The sequence below is a fragment of the Agelaius tricolor genome, unplaced genomic scaffold, assembly GCF_023055355.1.
Source record: "Agelaius tricolor isolate 1412-34295 unplaced genomic scaffold, bAgeTri1.0.p SCAF_2, whole genome shotgun sequence".
NCBI lineage: Eukaryota > Metazoa > Chordata > Aves > Passeriformes > Icteridae > Agelaius > Agelaius tricolor.
In genome coordinates, this window is record NW_027269262.1 from 81685546 (window position 1) to 81705161 (window position 19616).

Consider the following 19616-nt stretch of genomic DNA (forward strand, 5'->3'; position numbering starts at 1 on the left):
TTTGTGTTCTTGTGGAGCAGCATTATGATTCTTGAGTGTCTATTAAAACTTGATATAATTTTCTTTCATTTTTTTAAAAATGTATTAACTAGAGAATTGAACATTTATCTTAAATATAGTTAATATGTCTATTAATCACTATAATGAAGAGAAAAGGAAACACCTATTGACAATAATTATTGCATTTTGTCTGTGATTAGAATGCAATTTAAATATATGGTGAAATGAAATGTGTGGAGTGTCAGTGGTATGTTTTAAAAGATCTATTATGAGATCAGTTAATTAACCCGTCTCCCAACAGTCAGGATTGTAACATAGAGAAGCGACATCTCACATTATGTCTTCCTATCTTCATTTCAGATTTTAAATATTACCCTTATAAAAAAAGGTGCATGTGGGGCAGAATGAGACAGAATCTACCTGAACATATCTTTTAAAATTCTTCCCTGGAGAAGACACAATCTGTCACACAGCACTTATTAATGTGATTAGAATATTTTCTGAAGAAAACCAAATTGTACAGCTACTGCTGTAATATACCTTGGGGTTTTGCTAAGAAATGTCATGGCAATCTGCAAAATTGATTGAAACATTCCCTTGAGTTAAACCTTGTGTGATGTTTGAACAATAGTCAGTGAAGCTCAGCTGTGATTCACAGGAATTTCATTATTTTGCGTTACTACCATAAAATTTTCTTTGGCATTTCTGATTTTGTTGTTTCAGTGTACATGCATGCATAAAAAGGACCAAAATTAATTTGGAGTGCAGTAAATGCAAAAAAATATGAGCTGGTATTCAGTCTTATTCTGTATCTATATCACATGGGGTTTTTTAAGAGCTCTTTGCATGTGAAATCAACACTACATCCTATATGAACTAAGTTAAAAAAAAATGCAGACATTTAAGAATTTATTAGTTCCAAAGCTATATTTATATACATTAGTTCAGAAGATATGCAACTTCATCTCAATTCCAGAATTCTGTGTGTCATTTTTCCCAATTTATTTTTACACAAGCTGGGAGAATAAATAGAATTATCAAAATAGATGAATGGCTTTGCTCATGTAATTAGTAAATTAAGAACTTTTAAAAGCCAGAATAAATCTTTTGGATTATTTATTTTTACCATAAGCGTAAAATAAAATCTCATCCAGTAATTTCTATATCAGTGCTACTTAGTAAGAATGTGTTTTTCTGGATTCAGAGGGAGTATGTGATGTGTGTGGAGTTTTAAGAAGAGAAGGAGTTATCTACTTGAAAAACCTGAATGGTTCTCCAGTCTCTTTAAAAGGAAGTAAAAGATAAAGGTCTCCAAGATCCAAGGTTTTCTCTGATTGCTCCTATCTGTATCTCCAGCTGATGGCAAGACCAAGCATGTATTCTAAAGATGCCAGTGTGTATGTCTGGTCACACAGCTTAACAAGGATGGAGGCAAATGTCTCATTGGCCCTCATAGAAACCAGCAGCACTGAAACAGACGTGAACACCACAGGCAACCAAATCCTATTTCTCCATCCTGGCTGAGGGGAAAGGGGTCTGTTAGAAGTAACACTCACAAATGCCCGTGCATGTGCTCCCCCAACCTTCCATATTCTGGCCCAGGACCTGGAGTTCAGATTCTACTCCTACTAGGTTCTGCCTGGTCTGTGATCAATGGCTCTTTTCCCAGTTGTCCCCTGACCTCATCCTGCTCCCCAGACAGTCCACACTAATGTTCACTAGTGGTCACCCATGTGCTCACTCTCTGGACAGAAGAGACGTTAGCACACTAATAAGGAGTAGAGTTTGAAAAGAATAGAGGACAGGTTGCACTGGTTAGGTGCAGGGATTAGAGAGCCTTAACTCTCTCCCTTTTCTGACATGTTTTTCACTCTTACCTAGCATGTTCCTTTCCCTTATCTTCCTTTGGCCCAAAACATCTCCCTAAAAGTTTTAAGGTCTCCAACCACCATTAAAAAAAAAAAAATGTCTTCAGTTTTACTTAATCTCACAAATTCCCTCAAATACTCCATGGTAAATTTTTAATTTTCATGAGACCCAAGATAAAATTCTTTCCCCCATTATCATCAATTACTAAGATGTAACTGCTTTAAGATTACAATAATACACTTAATTTGCCATTAGACAGAAACATAAGAAATCTGGTCATTGTTAGTGCTTCCACTTAATGCTGCTCGTTAAAGCTTATGTGTGTGTGTATAGCATTCATTACTTTTCTCATTTCCTGTCTTTGCTTCCTGTCCTGAATAGTCCTTTACCAGGTTTATAAAACAAGTGTCCTTGCATTCTAGATACCCATGCAAGCTGTATTTCTCAGGTGTGATTGAGTTGCATTAACATAAATGTTTAATGTTATTCAGGCAACCTCAGAAATACTATAAAAACAAACAAACGAAAACAATAACAGACAATTGTACTGAGAGCTTCTAAAGCTGCCTGTGAGGTCTAGAAAAGGTAACCTACAACATCTAATGGGGCATTATATTTCTTTATTTAGACAGCTTAGTCAAGCAGAGTATAACTAGCTTGGATTTTATTACCCTGTTTGGGAAATTTGGGGCTGGTGGTGGCAGGGGTAGGGCAAGTGGTGCAGTGTTGGTCTGTAGGAAGGGAACTGTTTCTTTGCTTTTTGATTAAATTCTGTTTACTATTAAATATCTATTGGCCATGAGAGTATCCAAAGGTCATTACTATTCATCTGCTATGTTAATCCACAATCATATGAATGGATCATCCTAAGTATTGCACCATCAGATATATTTGAAGAGACTGAATCATTGGTTTATAACTTACATGATAAAACTGAAAATAGCATTACATTAGAGGTATCCCTAATCACTTAAGCTAGCTAATGGATCCTTCTGTTTATTTTTCTTGGTTTTTCTGTGCATTCTACCAAAAGATCATGCTCTAACTCTTAGTTAAAAATGCAGAAGTGATTTAATTATCTGTCTTGATCTTTAAGTCTTTTTATTGCTACTGGGTTTCCAGGAGATATCTTCCTTTCTGCATGTGTGATTTATATATGATGATTGGCAAAAAAAATTGTACTGTTGATGTATGTCACATCTTATTTAGAGATCTCCCTTTTTTTTTGGGAGGAATTGGTGAGGCTACTGATGTGTCATTAGAATTTAAGATCATACAGTTTATAATCTTTTCTTTCACTGGTGCTACTCAAGGATACTGGTGATTGTAAAAAATAAGTCTTACCTTTTTTATTCTGCCATTAACTGTTTGTATTTTTGAATATACATAGCGCGTCATTGAATTTTACACAAAAATGGAAGCATCTATGTTTAGATTCTATAAATCAGATGTCCATATTTTGCAGCTAAAGACAAAAGTTAAATATGACGTCAAAACAAAACCTACTGCAAAGATATTTTAATTCCAAAATCAAGAGATATACTAATTTTTAGAAAAAAAATTATTATTTTAATTTTCCAAATGATTATTCATAATGCGATGCATGAATTTTAACTTTGGCTTAGTTACATGGATGTTAATAGGGTGACATGTATATCTAATTCTACTTTTTCTAATAGGTGTGCAATTCACCTTCTACACATTTCATTTGGAGGATCATCATGACTACTTACTAATAACAGAGAATGGCAGTTTCACACAGCCATTGGCACGTCTGACTGGCTCAGAGCTTCCTTCACCAATCAATGCTGGTCTCTATGGAAATTTCAGAGCTCAGTTGAGGTTTATTTCAGATTTTTCAATATCATATGAAGGATTTAATATTTCTTTCTCTGGTAAGGAAATACTGGTAATATCTGGCTCCTGAAAAACTTGCTATTTTGGGTTTTGTTCTGTATACTAGATAAACAAAAAATACTTTAAATTATTTTGATGAATATATATATTGAAAAATTGTATTATATATTTTTTTCCTAAGCACAATAATTTAAAAGTAAGTGAACCTCTGTGCCACATGATGAATAAAATGGCAGTAAACTGTAAGACACATTATCAAGTGAGGGGAGGAAAGAGAGCTAGTCTAATTTCTGTTACTCAAATTCCAGATGAGCTGAAGTGTCAACTATTTCGTTTTTGTTATGCAATTTTTAAAAATTTGTTTTATTTACTGGAGTTATTTATGACTCTTATAAGAATGATAAATCATGTTGCCTAATGCATTCTTAAAACATTGTGAATGTATTAATATGCCTTACTTTCAACATAATCTAATTAACAATTTAACATTCACATTATAATTTTGTTTTAAAATCTGATGCCTGTATTGATATTCAGGTGGAAATATACAGAAATTACTAGACTGCAGGATTACATATATGACTGGTAAAGAACATGTTCTCATAGAAGCTGACTTGCTCTTGTTTGCAGAGTATAATCTTGAACCTTGTGAAGATCCTGGGATCCCACAATTTGGTAGCAGAACAGGATTTAATTTTGGCGTTGGAGATATTCTGACATTCTCCTGTTCATCTGGATATCGTTTAGAAGGAGCTTCAGAGGTTATTTGTCTTGGTGGTGGACGACGAGTATGGAGTGCACCTCTGCCAAGGTGTGTGGGTACGTGGTCAGCTGCTTTCATTTGCTTGTATGTGTAGTCATTGTCCATGGACTCATAGATTTAGAGCATGGAAAAGCATGGTAATACACCTCTTTTTAATGTACTCTCATATTCTCCATATCTCCTTAGTCAATTTTTTAACCTTTTTTTTAATATATTTGGTATTATAAGTGGACTTCATAGTCTATACTTGAAAGCAATTCAAATTAAGGGCACAATGCTTACTCCTCTTATTTGGATTAATATGTTAGGAAAACTGGGTATAAATTTAAATCAGCATTTACCAGTTCAGATGTCAGGTAATAGATTTTTTTTTGTCAATGCAAGCTTCCAAGTGATACCTTTATTATAAAATTGTGGTTAGATCACTTAGAACAGATTTGTTTCATAAAACTGGGTCCCTTTATAGGAGTACAGTCAACCTGGACATTCTATGTAAGAACCATATCCTCAGAATATCCTTAGAACAGTTATTCTGGTTTTTAAATGATAGCTAAGATAACTGAGAAGAAACACTTCCTGATGATTCCTACCTAACACTCTCCACTCACTGTAGAGGTAGCCTATACATGTAGATTTGACTAGAAATTTAGCTTTAAATGGCTAAAGAATGTTGATTGAGCTGAATGCTTCCTAAATTATTTGGTTTTCAGTTCCATTGAGAACTGTTAAAACAATAAGATCTCTAAAAAGTAGGAGAGTTGCTTAAATGTCTGCATTATTTTTATTTAAGGGTATATATTGCTGAAATTTAGGTTCTATATGGAAAGGTTTATACATGAAAACATTTATATCAGTGTGCATTTAAAATATTTTTTCATACTAAATTGTATGTTAGTTAAACGTAAATGTCTTTCACATGTTGATTGCATAGTAACTATGGATTGATTATGTGTTTCCTCTTATTTGTTGTTAGATACTGTATCAACATTTTTAGGTTCAAACCACTCCTATACCATTTCCTTTACCTCAATATAAGGAAAATTATGAATTTAGCTTATGCATTAACAACATTTATATATGTACCTATAGAAAAGATGATTTAGATGCTGAGTCAGAGCTATGGATGAATAAAAGATTTTTTTGTGTTGGGTTTCATGAATTTTTTACAATAAGAATAATAATGAATGTGTGCACAGTCAAGAAGATAGGTTAAATTTCAGTAATAAATTTCAGGAAGGGTTAATAAAAATGAATTAGTAAGTTATCAGCAAAAATAATCACAGTGGCATAAATATAAAAAAATTCCTATACAGCTTTCATGACAGAAAAATAATGTTTATGTTTTCTTGTTGGAGGAAAAAAGAAAAGCTGTAATAGAAGGAATAAATTATTTTCTAGTCAACATGTTTGCTCCTTACTTTTGGAAATAAAAGATAGTCTCACTAGAATGGCTTAATTAGCCATTTTCACTCCTTAAATATCCAGTGCTTAATTTATGTGTCATAATAGTGAAATTCAAACAAGACAAGAGTAGAAATTCCTGTCAACCACTTATATTGGACTCAAAATTTATGTATTGGTACTGTTGCTCACATTTGGCGTTTTTTGTCAAAATGATTAATGAGAGAATGCTTCTGATACAACATGCACTTTCACATACACGCAACATCAGTTGGGAAGTAACCACTGCTCATAATATTTGTGTTCAGATTGTCAACACAAGAATAAAGAAAGACACAAGAATAAGGAAGACAGATAAAGTAGAAGTTTGGTGGATGGCCAAGCATCCCTGTCTGGATACAACAAAAGATAATATGTTGGGTTTTGAAACAGAGTAATCAGTCATAATCAATTCTAAACCAAATAATTTACCAGAAAATTAGCAGCTGTCTTTTCTTATTTAGAAGATGGATAAATACTTGTAATTTATTAATTAATGTTATTATTTAATTTATAAAAATTATATTTTTAAAAAATTTACTTTAGACTTAAAAAAATGAAATTTTGAAATTAGGAATTATTAAATTAAGAATTCTTAATTAAAAATAAATTATTTTATTTTAATATAGGAATTATTAAATTATTAGTAATTATTAAATTATTAGTAATTATTATTTAAACATTAATTATTATCAATGTTCAAATAGCAAACAAATATATTTTTACTGAATTTTTAAGGCCGAATTTCTCAAGTGATGGTATTGCCTCAATTCAGTAGGGCTTGATGTTGTACTGAAATAATTTTCATAATACGATTTTTCTAAAAAATGCATAAAGGTTTTCCATGTTTCTGTTCACCCTATGATGCAGCCCTTCTTGGGTTATATGTCTGTAGTCACTCGGGGCAAGCATAGTTCAATGGTAGCTGAAACTTTGGTGTGTTATCTACTCTGTGTTGGCTAACAAAACTAAACCATGCTCTGTATGAATTACTACAAAGCAACTGCCACACAGCCAGCTGAACTAGCTGTTAATAAATGGATGTATCTAATGATAACAGAAAAAAGTCCATAATCTTTAAATTGCTTTCTTTGAACTTTTCCATGGACAGTGAAAATGAAGTCTCCTCCTTTTGAATCTAAGTAATATATTTGTAAAAAAAAAACTTTTTACAATAAATATGAATGCATGTTCACTTTTGACTTTATAAAAAGCTAAATCTAAGCTCCAGGTGGTCCTAAGGAATCAACATTTTCCTCAATATGCTAGGTGTTTGTCTCCAGCTTGTAACACAGAGCAGAGAAATCATCTTAAGTTTGTGAATATAGAGCTGCTTTCTTAGGGTTGTAGTGCCTCTGAAATGTTCTGATGTATTTGGAACTCAGACATCTCTTTATAATTTTCAATGCCATAGATAGCATACAAGAATTTTCCTGTAACTGTGTTACAGATAGGAACAAACAAGAGCAATTATTATTGCTTGAAAGGGAAAAATAATGACAGAGATAAAATTAAACATTTCTTATCATCAATAATGGAATAAAGATGATTAAAGATCTTTTAGAACACTGTTATTCCTTAGTTTCATGATTTATTTTTATGCTATACTCAAGAGATAACCAAATGCAGTGTTCATATTCAGCCCACATATTTCTTTCTTAGAAATGCTTTTCAGTAAAATGTGGAAAGTTGTTTCTATTATAGCAGGATTTCTTATGTCTTTTTTTTTTTCCTTTCACCTGCCCTTTTCCAGTTTGTTTTTTTCATTCCTTATAAGGCTCTTAAAACACAAATTGTATTACCTTCCATTATAACTGTCATGTTTGAAATTATAAACCCTAATTGTTTCTATGTCTGTGTAAATTATTCTGTGTCTTCATAGCTTCCCAACTGTGTCAAGTCTTTTCCTTTGGCTTTCTTAGGGCCATACAGTTTCTTTCCAGACTCCTAAACCTTCACTGGAAGACATTGACGCTAAAACTTTTTTCTTCTGTGCTACTTTCACTTTTTCTGTTCATTCTTCTCAGTAGGTCCTAAACAGTCTCTAATTCTGGACTCACAGATTTCCAAGGAACTATGCCCCTTGAAATTATAAAAAGCAGACAAACAGACATAAAATATTTACAGGCAAACTCAGTAATTTCTGTCATGTTGCATACTTTTCAGATAATATCATACATGATTTTTTTCCATCAGAGATTTTTTGCCAAGGTGTTCAGCTTCTTTGCCAAGATTTACTTAAAAGAGCTTTCAAAGAACACTGAGAACAAACATTTCAGAAATGTCTGAAAGGTTATATTGTTTAAAAGAAAATATAACTTCAGCATTGACTGGATATGCATAAATGGAACCAAGGAAGGGAAGCTGCTACCACAGATTCATCTGTAGTAATTTCCCTTATTAGCAGGAGAATCATTGGTTACCCTCTGTGCATCTTATTCTATATTCTATTAATCTTACTCCATCTACATAGCTCTATCCATTTCTGTGCATACGAAGCATTCAAGATAAAGATTGCTTTTAACGTATTTTGCTTCAAAAAAAAGTCTTTTTGCTAGGTTTGAGATTTCTTTTAATATGTGGATAGTTTGAGCAGCATGAATTCTGAGTTTAAGGATTGTGATATCCACTTGCAAAGGTCATTGATTCATCTCAGAACAAATGAATCCTAAACTTTCTTTTGTTCATCAGAAGTAATTTTATTCCCTTAAATATTTCTTCTGTCGGGTGTGGAAATGTTACATATCTATTATTTTCTTCAGGGATAGGATTCCTGTAAAAAGCAAAACACAGTCATTGAGGTCTCACCATATGTTAGTAAAATAGCATTATGATAAGACATTTTTTAATATTTCTTATGTATTTGTAGATTTTGCATCAAGTTTTAACTGTTCCTCTTCCCCATGTGGAATTTTTTACTAAGTTCCAACAGTTTCAGCACTTCCTGAGTTATTTTGTGGAGGGGTTTTTTTGGTTGTTCATGTTTTTGGGATATTTTTTGTTAGTGTTGGGTTTTATTATCAGAATATTAAATTAGTTTAAAGGAAAATCATGCACATTGGTAGTTTAAATTCTTCTAATATAGAATGTGGGGTTTTTAATACAATTTGCCTTGTTAACATTAATTTAAAAGCTCATTTTTCATGCTATTTCTTCATACTCCTTTGATTGATTGCAATGCAGGAGCAAATTATTTAATGTATATGGGACTCCTACCCACTCTTGTCAGCTGGAGGGATCAGTTATGAAAAATAACATTAATAATGTAAGTAAGTCTTTCTAAAAAAGTTTTCTTTTGTATTTGGCCATTGGCCATTTGGCCATTGATGTAGAAATATCTTTCTGTAAAATTATTTCTGGATCATAAATACAGGATCTGGAAATACTATCTTTCATTATAAGATAAATAATGTAGTCATAAACCAGCCAAAGTATATTAAAAAAAAGTTTAATACACAAATAGCTGCATGAATCTTTTGATGTTCAGATCAAATAGGAAGGAGATAACCTCTATTGCAGATACATAATAAGGAATTTCTGTTAATAATTTTTGTCTATATGAAAGGAAGTCTTGTAATTTGGAACAATGTAAAATAAAAGGAAACCCCATAATTCTTACTGATTGAAGAAGATAATGCTTTTACTTTTTTCATCAGCATAGCATTTCCTGTATTTAACCTGTCAGAATGTAAGAACTGCCTGGAAAACTTGTGATAACCTTATGATTCATGCTATTCACAGAAAGAAAGCTTTAGCAACAACTTAATCCTTTCAGAATTTTTGTGCTACTGTCTCTTTTATTGCTATGTTTTGACAAGAAAGTATTTTCTGGTTTCTGCCAGCCTTCAGTTGAAGAGGTAGAACATCTGAAGACAAACGGCTTTATAAAAAACCCTTTGTTGAGCACTGAATATAGATACAGTTTCTGAAGTAACTGTTTATTTACAATCTAGTACAAAGTTGTATAAAGATAAAATCCTTTTTGGAATGCTTCTGCTTACTTGCCCTGTCAAGCTGTTGCAATACAGAGACTCCTAACCAAGAGATACCATCTGTTCAAAACACAGGACTCCTAGATGTAGCTCTTATCTTTTGATTCTAAAGGATTGTATTGAAGAAAACAATTTCCCTCCCTCTGAATTTTGATCTGTAGGAGCAGAGTGTGTTTTTGATTCATAATTATTTATGGCAAGAATTTTAATCTTCAATTCATTGAAGAATTGAGTTCAAATGGTTAAGTTACCCAAATAGGTGAATTTCATTCTTTGGTTACAATCACATTCTTTGGTTACAATCACAATGACATTTCACCGGCTTACAAAATTGAAAAGCACTAATACAATTCATCTGTCCTATTACGGAAAGGTGCAATGAACACACATTCATAACCAAAAGCATCACAGTCCGTTATTGCAATTATCTTGTTATAGAATTTTTATTTTTCATTATTTTTCTTTTGATTTTTTTGTTTATTTTTCTTTCTAATACTGAAATGAATCTATTATTTCTGTCACATTCTGGAAACAGTAATTGACTTCAGTATTTACTTACTGTTACATCCTTCTACTTTATATTAGGCTGAATTAAAGTCTTTTTGAAAATATGTCTGGATGCGGAATATTTTTCCTATTTTTCTTCGTACAAGAAAAGTGTGTAAGGCAGGTTCCAAGTTTCAGCAGAAACAAGTAGAATTTTTTAAAAAACACAAAACTTTATTAATAAAGCAGCCTGATTTTTATCTCTGTTGAACAGGGAATATTGCTAAAATGAAATATAAATACAGTAACAAAATATTTGTAAATTCTGATAACAGCTCTACGTATGATTTAAAGAATAGTTACAGACTCTCTGATCCTCTGTAATTTTTCCTTTACTTTTGAAGTACTGTTTTGTCACCTCTTTTCTATGTTTCCCTGTTTACACATATTCCTGTAATTTCATCCTGGTTTGCCTCTTAAGTTTCTTTTTAACTTTCATTCACTGTAATGCCTGTTAAAATTATTTTCCAAACACTTTGAAAAAATTGCATGTGTTTAATATTTGGATTTATTTTAAACTTAAGAACTCCATTGACATTACTTTTTCTGGACACTTTTTTACTCAGCACTTAAATGCAAATATAAGTATTATGGTCTTTTTTTATCTTTCCTTCAGTATTAATGTCAGAGAAACTGTAAGTCCCATGAAGCTCCATGTGATTTTAAACAATATAATATGTTTATAGATAGGAGTGGAGTTCTCACATAGAACTGTCTGTGCTGCAGTTTGGAATGTCTTGCAATATTAATTGTGGACCTTCCCCGTTTGATTTAGCTCTTGTTCCAAAATATAACCCTAACTCCTCTTTTTTTCTGAGCATGTGTTTGATGTTTTCTGGTCAGTTGTTCTGTTGTGGTTTTTTAAGCCACAATTTGCACTGACAGGAGGCAAGGAGAGAAGCCAGGAACTAACTGTTGATTTTGTCAGAATTCTGCTGAGAAGCGTACAAAAGAAGCAACTGGAGGACTGTGTGCCTCCATGGAACTGTGATGATGCTATGGGAGAAATTGTATTATACTGTGGGTTTTGGCAGTGTGTTTACTAAACTAGCTTTTCTTGTCTGCTAACTTAAGATACAAAGAATCTCAGAATGGTTTAGGTTGGAAGGAGCCTTTGAAGATCATGTGGTACATCCATTTGCCATTGGCAGAAACATTTTTCAATCAATCATGTTGCTCAAACCCCATTCAACCTGAATTTGGACACTTCAAGGGATGGGACATCCACAACCTGGAACACAATATTCTCTCTCTAAATTCAGAAAATCATATTGATAAATACCATGTCATGAAACACAATGACATATTCACATCCTTCTTCTTAACAGAAAACTTGGCATGCTTGTAAAACATTAGTTGAAATTGTCTTAACAGTTAGCTTACTGCTGTGTTCAGATTTAAAAAAATTGCTTTGAATTACAGTTCTGAAATAGCCCAGAGTTGTTGGATCAACTTAATACCATAATTATCTTGTGCCTTTTGGCTTTTATACCCTCTGGATTGTGAAAAGAGATCTCTCAATCCTGAAATTACAATCATCTTACTCCTTTCTGTTGTAATTCAAAGTGACCTATGCATCTTTGAAATAGGAAATATCCATTTATTTGAGAGTGCAATAAAAGGATAGCTGTGATCATGTGGAATAGAAGGTTTTCCACTTCTGCCTAGATTGGGTGTATCCTGCTGTTCCAGGACAAAATAATGTCACCTGAATTATTTGGGTACTTGTTCTATATTGTTGAATGAGATGTGGTCATCAAGCATTTGTTCTTCAATCTGTGCCTGATTTGGATTTCTGTGCAATGTCTGCTTCAGCTGCATACAGAAAGGGTAGTTTATCAAGCTGGGTTTTTTTTGCCATTGCTGTCTTTTAATTTCATGTACAAAATATATATTTTAATATCCTGAATTTTACTCAAACAAGTCTGGGGTGGAAATTATAAAAATGCTAATAACAAATAAAAGCTTTTAGAATAGACACCATAGTTTGCCTAAACATCTTCTAAAACATTAAGATTACCGCGTAGTTTTACACAACATTACTTATTCTGTGAAATTATAAATCAGCTAAATTTCCAGGTTAAAATAAATGAGATGCATTCTCATGAGGGTAAAATAAGTGACAACTGAAATAATCCTGAAAACAAACATAAACCCATAAAATTTAGTGTTACAGTTAAATTCAAAATTAATCTAAATCTGTTAAAAAGACAGGAAATACTCCTGTACTTCCACTATAATGGCCACATACAAAGATTAAATAAAAAGGGAAGCAAAGAATTGTAATAGTATTTCAGGGTCTATTTAAAATACATGGTAACTAAAAGTTAAAAATTACTTAATTAAAATTATGTATATAGTCCAATATATGATAGGAAATGAAAGTTAGTTTATAATGCCTAATGAAGCATTGCCACAAGTGTTTATGTTTCTAGGTTTTTTTGGGTGATTAAATGAATTGCCAAAATCTTTGATTATAAGGTAGACTTCTTGAAATAAAAACTTGAATTACTCGTATTACTTGAAAATTATTAAATTAATTATTTTTTCCCCTGAGACTTATGTTTATCTTATTTACTTGTTATTGATTTTTTTTTTCTATATTTATCTGGTAGCTATAACATAATATTTTACTACTGTAACTTACACCATTGACTATGTTGGTTATCTTGGTTAAAAAATACCAGAGGAAAAAAAATATTTCTTTTCATTAATCTATGTGAAAATTTATGTACCTACACACATATATATATATATTTATTCATATGTGTGCATACATAAATAAATACTCATATAAATTTATAGAATTCTTCTACTTTCATTTAATTTGCACATCTTTATGAATTTCAGTGTTGGAGAAATTGAAACAAATACAACAAAATTCAAGGAAGATCCTCCAAAACAATATGATTATGAAATATGCCATTAATATGATTTTAACTCTCAGTGGTTTTTGACATACTTTTACCAAAGTATTGCAATTTAGAAATATTCTTGTAGCATCCAATCACCATCATGATCATGTACTTAAAACTGGATTTTAGATATTAAGAAACATTATTAATGTTGAGCTAGGTTACATTAACATTACCATTATCACCATTAATAAAATATTTATGTGTTTTATTAAAGCACGCCTTAACTTTTTTTTTTCTTTCAATTGCAGCTGAATGTGGAGCCTCCACAACAAATAATGAAGGAATCTTACTGTCCCCCAATTATCCTCTTAACTATGAAAACAACCATGAATGTATTTATAGCATTCAGGTACAAGCAGGGAAAGGAATCAATATTTCTGCCAGAACATTTCACTTAGCCCAAGGAGATGTTCTTAAGGTATGTAATCCTGTAATTTATTTGTTATTTCTCAACTTCTAGTACCTCCCATCACTGAGGTTTATCTGCAGTAGTACAGTACCAGGTAAGTGGATATAAAGCATCTCTTACAAAATATCTTTCTAAACTGTTTCCATTTTTAAGAAGTTAAAAATTAGGCACCCTCAGGTGCCCCCATAGTCTGTTTCTTAATACATGTTTTTCTGACCAGAGATAATTAAAGAAGAAGTTGAAAAAATGAAACAAATGTTGCCTTAATGGTTATGGGTATTGTATTTTCAGTGTTAAATATTCATCAATTACATCTTTGGATTTGTTTTCTTCCACAATATCTTCATAATTTGAGCTGTGATGTAAACATAATAAGAAATAATGCAGCATCCATAACTTTAATTTAATACAGTCTAAATACTGCCTATTGTACATAAGTTTTATGTTTTAAATTACTCTAATCTGGTGTGCATGGAAAAAAGAAACAACAAGAGGGAAAGAAGGATACTATAATTTACCAGAGTTTTATACAGTGATTTCCCCCTGTCTTTGATTTGTTCATAGATTTTATTATTGTACTCCAAAAAATATAGTTCCAGATACATGTATTACTTAACCATCTACACATTTAAAACAGATGTTGGTCAGGGTGTCTTTTCACATATGCCATCTGCAATAGCACACCAATGCAATAAGATATCTGTGATTAAATAATTGCCCAATTCTTCAGAATATGTAATTTAATTAAATTTGCCTCTGTGAAACCAAAGGAACAAGAGGTACCTTGCCACTCATGTTTGATTTAAAAAAGTTTTTTGGCCATATTCTTATTACTTATGTAATAAGTACCCTGTACTTATTAAATAAGAAGAATTATGAAAATATGTATTCCTAAGAAACAACCCTGATCCATACTGGGGTTTATCTCATCTATCTGTAACCATCTGTGCATTAGGGTGGGGTTTCTGTCTTTAGTTGTCAGACACAAGCATTTCCAAAATGGGCTAATTATATAAAGTACAAGCAGGCCTAAACTACTAATGTAAAATGAAATTGGGCATCAAAAAGAAAAATCAAATCAAATGTTTTTTTAAAAAAATACTATGCTCTTCTTAAAGCAAAAGAGAAGTAAAGAAAAATTAACCAAAAGGTATTACATACCCAGAATGCACAGGTGTGTTTATTTTATATTAAATTTGTTGTTTATTTGAGAACCAAGTGGGATACCCTTTAAGTGTTACATTAATTAATTTTGAAAGATTTAATTTGAAAGCTGTTTAGTATTTATTGAAATGTAAGCAGTAGGGGAAAAAAATACCTCAAACCAACCAATGAACCAATCAGACCAGTTGTTCAAGTAACTGTTAGCCAATAAAAGCATATGGATGGATTTTTCTCAGGATTTTTAGGTTGAAACCATTCAACTCTATTATCTTAATTTAAAATACACACCATTGTGGGAATGGAGATACAGTTGTGTACAGTTAGATAAATAGAAATTAATATAAAAATAAAACAATTCAACTTTTTCTTTTTTTTTTCTGATCTAATAATTTATGACTTTTCAAGGGCCATTTGAACCATATGCAGTTCATATGTTTAAGTTTAACTAGACAATCTTTACTCAGAGACTTAGAGAAGAAAATTCTGCTTTAATGCTGCTACTCATTTAATGTGAAATTAAGAGCAATGCAAAATTAATTATGAATAGATGAAGGCCAGCACTCAGCTGTAAATATCAGTGGCAGAAATATTTGCTGTGTATTGCAGGTGTATTTTTTAAATGAAATTAGTGTTGTGTAATTAGAGTGTTTGTTTTTCAAGTCAGCAGCCTTGAATTATAATGAGCTGAAGTTCCTCCCTATTTAAAAAATCCAAAACAAACTCTAAGAGGTATTCTTGATTATGACTATCACTTTTTTCAGTCTAGCTGACATCATAGCAAGGCAGAGGCACTCAGCCTTTACAATTGTGGGAAGAAATATCCATTGTGTCTTTTCCAGCCTCCTTTTTTAGATGACATTCTCACAAACTGTCTTTATTCTATCACTCTCTTTTTTCATGTGTTCATTTGATAAAGAAAAATTCTTCGGGGAGCAAATTACCAGTCACACATTCCAAACCTTTTCTCCCAGAATCAATTCTGCATTTGTCTGTTGATCCCTTTTTATGATCCTATTCTACTCTGAAAAAGGAAATATTTGACTGTTTTGCTGATTGTGGAGAATAACCTTTTGGCTACAGGAATAGAACATTGGGGTTATATTTTAGTTTTAAATGAATCATTAAGAGCCAACAAATGCTTTTAACCTTAAATATATATATCACTACTTTTACTTTAAATATAACCTTTAATATGTATCACTACTTTGTAACTGGAAGGAATTTAAGTTAAAAAAAGAAAAAAATTCATCCTGTCTTCAAAACAGCCAAGTGACATATAGTGAATACAGAGTTCCATGTCAGCTGTGAAAGAGGGAGGATATAGTAGTCACCATTTTAAATTCAAGATACTTAAAACACCAGCTTCTAGAGCAGTCTTCCTTCCCCTAAACACAAATGAAGCAACTCCATAATATTTCATGGTTAAAACTCAGGTGTTTAGTGAGAAGCTTTGCTTGGATAATCCGTCTCTTTTCATCAGAAGCTAGAGATGAAAATGTTGGCAAGGAAGTTAGTAATGTGCTTTGCGTTACTTTTTCTTCAGCTAGGATTTTTAGATCACTAGAGGTATGCTGCTAAAATTCCATTCAAAGTCTAAATAGACTGAGTATTCCAATAAAATTTTGACAAGTTCTTTAATGAAGCCATGAGGTCTGCTGCTTGCCATGTGGGTTAACTGACCATGGATGATGTTTGTATCTGACAAGCACTGTGACTGAAACAATGTAACAGCTGTATGGGAGTGCAGCCTTAGAGGGAAACAGCATATTTAACACAAATCACCAGTAAATCACCACCCTTACTATTACTTCAGGGACAGAGAAGGAGGAGTTCCCATTTATCAGCTCTGAACTGGTATAAAACAGAGGTTTCAGAGCATATAATTTGTTTTTCATTTGCTTCATTTGGTACTCAATTCTCTTGTTCTCCTTTCAGTGTAACTGCTCTGGCTACTTACATTAATGGTGTAGTCTTTTTGGGTTTTATTAGAAACTGCAAGAAATATATAAATATCTCTACCTTTTGTGTGTGTGTGTGTGTGTGTGTGTAGGGATATAACCTGCTCTTGAAAGTGCCATATATTGCTCTAATATTTATGAAAGTTATATGAAGACATATGAGGAATTTAGGATCTGTACAATCACTGCATGCCAATCCATTTAATATTAATCTCAGAAACTCTGTAACATTTCCTTCCTTCTCTGAAATTGTACAGATAATTTAGTTTGTGCACTATATTTCCATAATTCAATATTTTTAGGGTAAACTACCTATGTGGGAGTCAAGGATAAATAATGCATTTTTTCCAAAGTATGAAAATTTTTCTACCTGGCTTTTTTTCCCCTGCTTTTATCTCCATCCACCAATTTTGCTTGTAAACTCTCTAGTCTCTGCTAGCTGTAAGCAAGTCCTTGAGATATACACAGAAAGAACAGAGTTATCATTGTTCTGCTTCCCTGAATAGTCCATTGATAGTAGTGAACATGTTATTTGTGTTGTAAATCTGTTGAGTGTAGAAAATATTCTTTTATATCAAGGGTGTTTTAACATACTTTTTAATTTACAGGGAAAAAAGGACCTTTATTAAAATTGAAACTTGGACATGGCTAATATAATTGCTTTCATAATTTATTTTCAGTAGATTTCAGCATAAATAAAAATGCCCCTGTGCATGGTACTAATTAATGGGTAGTTTTCTGGTAATGTTTAAATAAAAGAAAATACCACAAAACAAACCACCTCCAAAAATTCTGCAGACAGATTTCATTGAGTAAACCTAAAACAAAGGAGACAGGAACACTGACTATGAAAATGATCTTTTTTCTCTTTTGAAGCAGACTATGGTCTTGGCTTTATGTAGCATGAGAAATGATGTGATAGGTGATATTGCATCTATGTGGAAAAATGGATTTAAGAATTATTTTTAATAACATTCTAAAGCAATCTTTCTTGTTGCTTTTACTAAAGCTCTCACTGCAGCAACAGGCAGGTAACAGCGTGTCAGCAAACAGAACTGGCACTCGTCTCTCTTCGGCTGTGCTTGGCACAGCACTGTCTGTGCTCCTGCCAAACACAGAGGATTCAGTTTTACTGCATTTGTTCATTGTCTCCTCTGTGGGCCAGATTTTAAATGTGTGCACATGATCCAGTTTTTGAGGGGTTTGGGCAAACACTTTGAAGGGATGTGATATTCGGATCTTTTTGTTAATTTGTTTCTTTAGAATCTTCATGTTTATAATAATAATACTTTTAGCAATATCATCCTGAGTATGACTGAGAAAAAGGTAATAAATGTTGGGGACAAATCCCCCACCCCCTCACCCCCCCAAACATATGGACCCCTTTCTGTCTTTATATTAGTGCTTCTATTCGCGTGTGATATACGTTTGACAGGGCGTTGACAGCCTCAGTTCTGAGCTGCTGATTTTATGTTATTTCTTCTCTTTATAAAGGAACAGATCTTCATATCCATATGCCTTTTATGTTTCAATGGAAAATCTCAAAAATAGCTTGATTAAAATGCACAAATTTCATACATTCACTTATGATACTCCCTTGCTAAAATTTTATATAGTTAAATAAATTAGCAGGAACAAGGGCATTGATTTCCATTTAAAATTTGTTGGTAATGGAGCCACTTAAGAAATTAGCAAGTTTTATTTTCCCTCTAATTGCAAATGAAAATAACACTTCCTTCAAAAATTGAATATAACATCTATTAGTTCAAATATTTAGGTATAGTGTTTCCTATTAGCATCCTTCCCTGTAACATTTGAACATATTATTGTGGTATGAAGAACATTAAGTCAATTTTCTGTGTCTTTTTTTTTCTTTATGAATTAATTTTTAAAAGGTTGGGTCATTAAATACCTAATAAAGATAGACTTTTGTTTTCTGAATAGTTTGTTACTGGCGTAACAAGAATTATCCAGTCATGAATAGATTATCTTTCAATTAATGTTACAGGATGACTTTAAGAAAAAGTTATCCTAGTGAATAAATTTTTTATAATGATTATTCTTGGACTTATCTTTAGCATCCAAGTGACTTAAATCTAGATGCACTGGCAAGGACTATAAGAAAGTATATTCATATTTTAAAAATAAGCTAATTGTGCTGCCTTAATTCACATGTAATATTGCCTTCCAAAAGAATTATGAAGCTGAATTGCTAACTCTTTCAAAATAATTAGTTCCCACCTAGTTTAACAAGGTTAGAAAGAAAACGTTGGTTCTGCAATTCTCAGAAGGGTCTGCTACCATTTTATTGGCAAGCTAAATGGTATCACATAAATGATTCTATAAATTTCCATTTTTTTTCCCTATTACCTCAAATGTAGTAGAGAAATGAAAATGTGACCTAAATTGAGGGTTACACTACAAAACATGCATTCATTTATTGTCCTAAGGGAGACCCCAGTGTCTTAGGAAGAGGGGTGCTTTAAATGTCTGAAAGACAGCAACCAAAAGAAAAAAATAATTCAGTTTAGTGTTCAGGTGAATCACAATCCTGCCTCAGCCAAATGCAGTTCTACTCAAATGAATCCGGTTCTGAAGTGTTAGATACTTTAAATTCTGTTCCTTCATAGAAATTATATAGGTTTAAAAATATTATACAGTGAGACAGCTGGTTAGGCCATGAAATAGAATGAATATTAA

At 32.2% G+C, this 19616-nt stretch overlaps 1 protein-coding gene across 3 annotated transcripts in view; it reads left to right on the top strand.

Moving 5' to 3' along the window:
* Positions 1-19616, top strand: part of CSMD3 (CUB and Sushi multiple domains 3) — a 592443-nt gene that overhangs the window by 368385 nt on the left and 204442 nt on the right. For all 3 annotated transcript variants that reach the window (XM_071421704.1, XM_071421705.1, XM_071421706.1), the window contains 3 exons: positions 3549-3764; positions 4357-4545; positions 13634-13803. In XM_071421704.1, coding sequence (XP_071277805.1) covers positions 3549-3764; positions 4357-4545; positions 13634-13803 — 575 coding nt within the window. The remainder of the gene's footprint in view (positions 1-3548; positions 3765-4356; positions 4546-13633; positions 13804-19616) is intronic.